The sequence below is a fragment of the Chrysochloris asiatica genome, unplaced genomic scaffold (genome assembly GCF_000296735.1).
Source record: "Chrysochloris asiatica unplaced genomic scaffold, ChrAsi1.0 scaffold00005, whole genome shotgun sequence".
Classification (NCBI taxonomy): domain Eukaryota; kingdom Metazoa; phylum Chordata; class Mammalia; order Afrosoricida; family Chrysochloridae; genus Chrysochloris; species Chrysochloris asiatica.
This window is the reverse complement of record NW_006408523.1, coordinates 14,997,674-15,005,209: the sequence shown is the minus strand read 5'-3', so window position 1 is coordinate 15,005,209 and position 7,536 is coordinate 14,997,674. Positions and strand designations below refer to the sequence as shown.

The window sequence follows — 7,536 nt, the reverse complement described above, 5'->3', positions numbered from 1 at the left end:
GCCCGAGGGGCCGCTGCGGCCGGGAGGTTGGGACGGCCGCGGGAGGCGGCCGGGCCAGCAGCCGGGGCAGGGTCCGGGAGCGCAGCGCGACGGGCGTAGGTCTATGTCGCGGGCGGCAGGGGCGGCGACGGCGGCTGTAGCAGCGGAGGGACGATGCGCGAGTACAAAGTGGTGGTGCTGGGCTCGGGCGGGGTAGGCAAATCCGCCCTGACCGTGCAGTTCGTGACAGGCACCTTCATCGAGAAATACGACCCCACTATCGAGGACTTCTACCGCAAGGAGATCGAGGTGGACTCGTCCCCGTCGGTGCTGGAGATACTAGACACGGCGGGCACCGAGCAGTTCGCGTCCATGCGGGATCTGTACATCAAGAACGGCCAGGGTTTCATCCTCGTCTACAGCCTCGTCAACCAGCAGAGCTTCCAGGACATCAAACCCATGCGGGACCAGATCATCCGAGTGAAGCGGTGAGCGGGAGGCAGGGAGGGCCGGGGCGCGGGCGGGCGGGCGGGCGGACGCGGCGGCGGGAGCCCCTTCCGGAGACGCGCCTGGGGTCCCGCCGGCGCGGTCCCCGAAAGGCTCCGAGAAGGCTTCCTGGCTGCATTCTGGCCACAAGTCCCCCGCGTGTGTCCACGCGTAGGGAGGGGGACATGGCTCTTGGGGTTCCTGTTTTACTATTATTGCCATCTCCATCATCATTACTTTGAGTCTCAAATTTGAGTGCTTTGTTTTTACAATTAAAATTTGGCATCCCGTGAACCCACCGCACAGCTCTTTGTCTCTGGGATCATTTTTAGCAGCGCTTGTACAGAACCCCAAAGGAAAAAAAGTTTAAAACTTGCTGGGGAAGAAGGCGGTGGGCTGGGGGCGTTTGTGGCTGGAGTATAGGCAAGACATTTTCAGATGGGACAAAATTAAAATCTATCTCTGCAATATTGACAGCAAAAATTGCTCACACATGTCGACAGCAAAAAGACTTTTTATCAGATTTAATAGTACAAGTACAGTTTACAAAATTGAACTCTGATTGAGTGGGAAACTTTAAAGACAGATTGTCGTATTATTTAAAGACAAATAATTTCGTGGAATTGTAAGAGTATTAGCGTATAGGTGCACCATGGTCTACACATATGCTATTTATTTATTAAAAGAAATGTGGTTTAACTCAAGGGAAATGGTTTTATTTCCTTCCAATTTGTTTTGTTTTCCTCTAGTCGTCTTCTGCCTACAAAAAAGTCTTTCTGGAAATGAAACAGAAAACGCTGCAAATGTATGACTCTAATATAAGCTAATTTAAAGTTAATGCAAATAAGCTGTTTCCTATTAGTAACCCTTTTCTAAAGAGTTATAGCTAATAGCTTAAATGACTTAATGTTTGCTTTCTAGACAGTGTATATTTCTCCCTATAATTTCAACCATTTGGAGTGTTAACATGTTAAATTCAAAGTTTTTGCAGATTATTCTAATCACTTTAATTAACCATCAGTTTGTCTGCTTCTCACCATTAGTCAGCCTTTGCAGATAGTCTTGGTGATGTAGTGCCATTTTCTTTTTAATTCCACCTATAGGCATACATTTGAAGACTGAAAGATGCTGAAAGATAGTTATAAGGTGATGCACAGTGGAATTAGAAGGCGGCTTGAGTTTACTTTATTTTGAAAGAGTAAGAACCAATTCACCTGTACTCTGACCAGGATCAAAAGTTCATTACAAGTGGTGGATATTTAATGCAGCATATGAGGTTCGAGGGACAGCCCTTTCCCAACTCCCAGCTTGAGCCAAATTGAGTCTGCATTAGTAATAGCTAAGTGAAAATTACGTGGTGTTTCTTTAGTTAAATTTCAAACAAGAATAACTATCTGGCATGGCCTCTGTTACTGTTCTGAGATCAGTGAATCTGATAGCCTTTCATTTCACTTGTTATCTTCAAGTTGTTTATAGTTAACTGATGAGCAATTTTTGTTGTTAAATTTCATATGTATATGACATTTAAGGCCTGAGACATTCAAGGGACTCAAATGCTTAATTATATTCCATAAGAGCTCTGGTAGCGAAATGGTTACGGGCTGTGAACTGCAAGGTCAGCAGTTGGAAACTACCAGCTGTTCGTTGGGAGAAAAGATGAGGCTTTCTGCTCTGTAAAGATTTACAGCCTTGGAAACCCTGTACAGGGTCGCTATGGATTAGAACCAACTCAAGGGCACATTACCACCACCACCACCACCCCACCCCCAACACTGCTCAATTAAACTGAAAAAAAAAAAAAAAAAAAAAACCTTTAGAGAGCAGAGTAATCAAATACTTTGCCATATCTCAAAGTTAGGTCAGGTACTTGCATTGGATGGTAATCTAAGTCAGTGCCCCAACTGCCCACCCTTCGCATTTGAATGGAACCTATAAAGATGCATGCATAGTTGTCTAGGCCCATCCCCAGAGCAAAACTCTTGGCATAGCCTAGGGAACAGAATAAGGAATCCTGGTAGCATAGAGCATTCCTAGATGACCTGATAACTGCAAGGTCAGTAGTTCGAATCTACCATGTGTCCCACTGGAGAAAGATGCAGCTTTCTGCTCCTGTAAAGATTTACAGTCTTGGAAACCATATTGTTGATAAGTGCCACGGAATTGGTTCAGAACCCCAAAAGAAACAAACCAAACCATAGCAATCCTGTATAGGGTTTCCGAGGTGCAGCTGGTGGGTTTGAACTGTCTTACCTTGCATTTCAAACTCATTTTGCGATCCAGTACATTATCCTGCAGCGCTACACCAGGACTCCTGGAAACCATATTCACATCCAATGATGCTTTATCCTCTGGTGTGTGCCACCAAGTTGGTTCGAACTAATAGTAACTGTGGAAACCATATACACAGTTACTGTTAGTCTAAAGCAACTGGGTGGCACACACTAGGGGACAGAATATGGCAGGCAAAGTACTGTTGGATATATAGTCCATAAACCTTTGTGGAGTCCTGTTGCTTTTCTTAGTATATAATGTTTTAGTCTTAAATTGGGGTCCCAGAACAACTTTAATGCACTGCAGCCCAGGTAGGAAAAAATCAAGAGTCAAATTGTCCTTGCCTAGATGTCATTGAGTTGCCTTTCTTGATGCAAAAAGACCCTGAATTAGCTAACTGTTGTTGTTAAGTACCATGGAGTTGGTTCTGACTCATAGTGACCCTGCAGAGGGTTTCTGAGGCTGTAAATCGTTACAGGAGCAGACGTCTCATCTTTCTCCCAAGGAAACTCTGGTAGTTTCGAACTGCTCACCTTGAGGTTGGCAGCCTAATACGTAACCACTACGCTACCTGAGCTCCTTAATCAGCTAACATAGGGTTCGTCAAAAATTTTCACTGGAATTCAACCGTTTTCTCCATTAGAAAAACCACTTATACTCTTCATGTTTATGTCCTGTTATTTTATTCCTCACCTTCATCACTCCGTTGTGGCATCTGTAGGAAAAACCCTCGGCTGCTAACTGTTAGGTCAGCAGTTCAAACTCATCGGCAGCCCCTCGGAAACTCTATGTTGTTGTTGTTAAGTGCCGTCGAGTCGGTTCCGACCCATAGCGATCCTGTACAGGGTTTCCGAGGGTGTAAATCCTTACGGGAGTAGAAAGCCTCATCTTTCTCCCGCGGAGCTGCTGGTAGTTTCGAACCGCTGGTAGTTTTGAACCGCTGACCTTAAGGTTCGCAGCCCGATTCGTAACCACTACGCTACCAGAGCTTCATGTTGTTGTTAAGTACTGTTAAATCAATTCCGACCCATAGCAACCCTTGTATAGGGTTTCCGGCTGGTAAGTTTGAACCGCTGACCTTGTGGGCTCGCCTCTTCTGTACTAGGCATCCCTTCATTGACTGGCGAATTCAATGTTAGTCCCATTCCACAGACTGTACTTTAAGTCACAAATGTAATTTTAGACTTTCTAGTAGCTGATTTTTAAAAACGTAAAGTAACAGGTGAAATTTATTTTAATACTATATTTTATTTAATCCAACAGATCTCTCTTAGTGATCTGGTGGTGCTACAACAGAAGTACACAAGTGGCTGGCTTTAACAAACACAAATGTATTTTCTGACAGTGGAGTTGGCTACATACAAGTCCAAATTCAGGACACTGGCTTTGGGGACAAAGGCTTTCTCTGTGGGGCTCCAGGGGATGGTCCTTGTCGCTTCAGCTTCCTGGTTCCTTGGACATCTCCATGTATCTTGACATCTGTCTTACCCCATCTCTACTCACATATTTCATCTTTTATATGACAAAAGACAGTGACTCAACATATACCTGGTGCTAGCTAGTCTAGCGGTTATGAGTCAGGCTGCTAATTTCACGGTCAGCAGTTCGAAACTACCAGGGGTTCTGCAGGAGAAAGATGAGGTTTTCTGCTCCTGTAAAGATTTACAGCCTCGGAAACTGTAACGGGGTTGCTATGAGTCTGAGCGGACTCCAAGGCACAGAACCACCATCACCATCATAACAAAGACAGTCCATTCCTAACTGGGATTATAGCCACGGGCATGTTGTTAAGTGCCATTGAGTTGGTTCCTACTCATAGGGACCCTGTGTAGGATTTCTGAAGAGCATCTTCCAGGAGCAGAAAGCCTTCTCTTTATTATATCCACAGGCAGAGGTTAGGCTTTACAACGCATATTTTGGGGAGATACATTTATTCCCTAACAACCACTTTTATCCTCCCCAAATTTTTGTCCTTGCCAGGTGCAAAGCACACTCACCCTATCACATAATTCCCAAAGTCTAAAATCAGCTCCAAGTCTAAAATATTATCTTCTGAATCATTTAAATCAAATATGGGTAAAACTTGAGGCATAGTCCATCCTAGGGCAAAATTCCTCTTCATCTGTGAGCCTATGAAATCTATACAGAATATCTGCTTCTAAAGTGCAATGCTTATGTTTACAAGGTAAAACATTTCAAATACTGTGGGATAAATTGAAAGTAAAGAAGGGGTAAGAGGCACCAGGCATGTCCAAAGCCCAGTAGAACAAATTATATTAGCTGTCAAATCTTGAAAATAATCCTCAGTTCTCTAAGACCATCTCAGCACTGGCTCTCCCCTCCAGGATCTGAGTGTTGGCCATATTCTTTGGATTATGGGTAGAGGCTCCTCAGCCCCGGGCTACAACTTCACCACCTAGGTCCAATGAATGGGACAGTAACTCTGTAGCATCAGCTTTGGGCAGCCCCATTCTAGTCCATCTGTGGGGTGATCCTGCTCTATCTGCTTCAGCAGACCTTAATTTTCTGAAGCTCAGGCATGACAGCCCTACCCCTCAATTTTGGTCAGTGGTACCATCCCTTTGGAGCATACCTCAACAGCAGCTCCACACTCAGAAGCTGGGTTGGCAAAGATCTGCTTCTGAAGACTAAGTAGCTCTGGCCCCACTCTGAGATCCAGGAGACTGTGGTCCCACCCTTTGAAACCAAGAAGGTCCTGCTTTTCCTGTGCTGCTTCCACAGTTCTGCCGATCCCTGAGCCACTCTAAAGATGGTCCTTTCTTTTTTTTCTTGGAAGACAACAGGTGTAACTCTTTTGGCCTGTTTCCAACCTATAGGCAGAAAGAATTCTTTCATTTCAATCACTCTCTGCCCTCGTGAGTCTAAGCCAGTGGGCTTTCTGCTACGGTATTTAGATCGATGTCGGTCATAGGCTTAATCTCTTAATAACAGAAGCTTGTGTGGCTACATTCTTGGTGAACATTCTAGGACACACGTATTCTTAGTTTGTAAAATAGAAGTTTCCAATCTGTTTTCATTTGGCACTACTTGTTTTTTTAAGTTCATCTCTCTCCCTTCTTTGATTTTTCTATAAGCAGCAAGAAGATACCCTGCAGCCTGCTTAACATTTTGCTTAGAAATATCATTTTGCTATATAATAAAGTTCATCACTTACAAGTCCTACCTTCCACCAGTCAGTTGAATGTAATCAAGTTCTGTGCATCTACGTAACAGCGTTGCCCTTCTTCCATCTCCCGGTCACATGTTCATCATTTTCTTTTATAGCCTAACTGGAAGCACATTTAATACCCACATTTCTAGTAGCCTTCTGCTGCTGCTACCATAGGTATTCTCTGAAACTCTCCTCACTTCTGCCTGAACCCTTACCAGAACTGCTTTTCATGTACATAATTCTATCAACAGTCTCGTCAAGGCAGTGTTTTACTATATTAGGCACTTCTTCCAGCCTCTACCCATTACCCAATTCCCAAACCACTTTCGCATTTAAGGTGTCTGTTGGAGCAGCACCCCACTCTTCTAGTAGTGGATTCTGTCTTACTTATCTAGTGGACTATAGGAGAAATACCACAAGTGGTGGATAGCTTTAACAAGTTTACTTCTCGTAGTTGCCAAAGGCTAGAAGTTCAAGCTGAGAATTCTGGCTCCTGGACAGGTCTCTCTGTCAGCTCTAGGGACAGGTCCTTGTCTCTTTACAGCTGTAGCTTCCCAGTTTCTTGTAGCTCTCCCCGTGGTGTTTTGGAATCTGCTGTACTTTGTCTCTCTGCCCCCTGGTTTAATCTCGTATGATTCAGTTATTGGCCTAAGACACGCCTTAAACTAACCATGTTCCATTAACATAACAAAGCCCATTCTCAAATGGATTTATCACTTCAGGCCTGTGCCTTCCAGTCAAGTTTGACTCAGTTGGACCCTGTACAGGCTTTCTGAGGAGCACTGGTGAGTTTGAACCACTGACTTTATGGTTGAATCTGAACTTGAGTACGAATCCTAAAGTGCCACACCAGGACTCCAAACCACAGACCTAGAGGTTAGGATTTACAACACATCTGTTGAGGAGTCCTGGTGTGGCACTGTGGGCTAATGCAACAGATTACAAAGTCTTTTGACCTGCAAGGTCAGTGGTTCAAGCTCACCAGCTGCTTCTTGGAAACCCTATACAGGGTCGCTATGTGTTGGAATCGAATCAACAGCACTTAACAACAAAAACAAATTCAATCTATAATAATATCCAAAATCCTGTCATTTCAACCTGGGACCAATATGTTAAAAGTATTAGTGAGGAATTTTTCTTTTATAGTATAAACCTTCCCTTTGGATTGTTTTTATTGGGGATCTTCTGAGTTTTAAACAAAACAGACCACTACTCCCTTGATTGTTTGTTGTTAAGTGCCGTGCCATCTAGTCGGTGTGTACAACAGAATGAAACACTGCCTGGTCCTGGGCCAACCTCACAATTGTTGCCACGCTTGAGCCCACTGATGCTGCTATATTGCCAGTCCATCTCATTGCGGTCTTCCTCTTTTTCTCTGACCCTCCACCTTACCAAACGTGATATTCTTCTCCAGCGACTGGTCCCTCCTGACACTATGTCCAAATTATGAGAGACAAAGTTTGGCCATCCTGGCCTCCAAGGAGCACTCTGGCTACACTTCTTCGAACACAGATCTGTTTGTTCTTTTTGGCAGCCCATGGCACTTTCAATATTCTCCTCCAACACCATAACCCAAATGTATCATTTCTTCTACGGTCTTCCATATTCACTGTCCAGGTTTCACATGC

General features: G+C 44.3%; 1 protein-coding gene across 3 annotated transcripts in view; it reads left to right on the top strand.

Moving 5' to 3' along the window:
* Window positions 1-114: 114 nt before the first annotated feature.
* Window positions 115-7,536, top strand: part of RAP2A (RAP2A, member of RAS oncogene family) — a 42,888-nt gene continuing 35,466 nt past the window's right edge. The window contains exons 1-2 of one of the 3 annotated variants that reach the window (XM_006831990.1): window positions 154-213; window positions 340-467. In XM_006831990.1, the coding sequence (XP_006832053.1) occupies window positions 154-213; window positions 340-467 (188 nt within the window). Of the gene's footprint in view, window positions 468-7,536 lie in introns of all 3 variants that reach the window. The other 2 variants (XM_006831989.1, XM_006831988.1) reach the window with 2 other exon arrangements.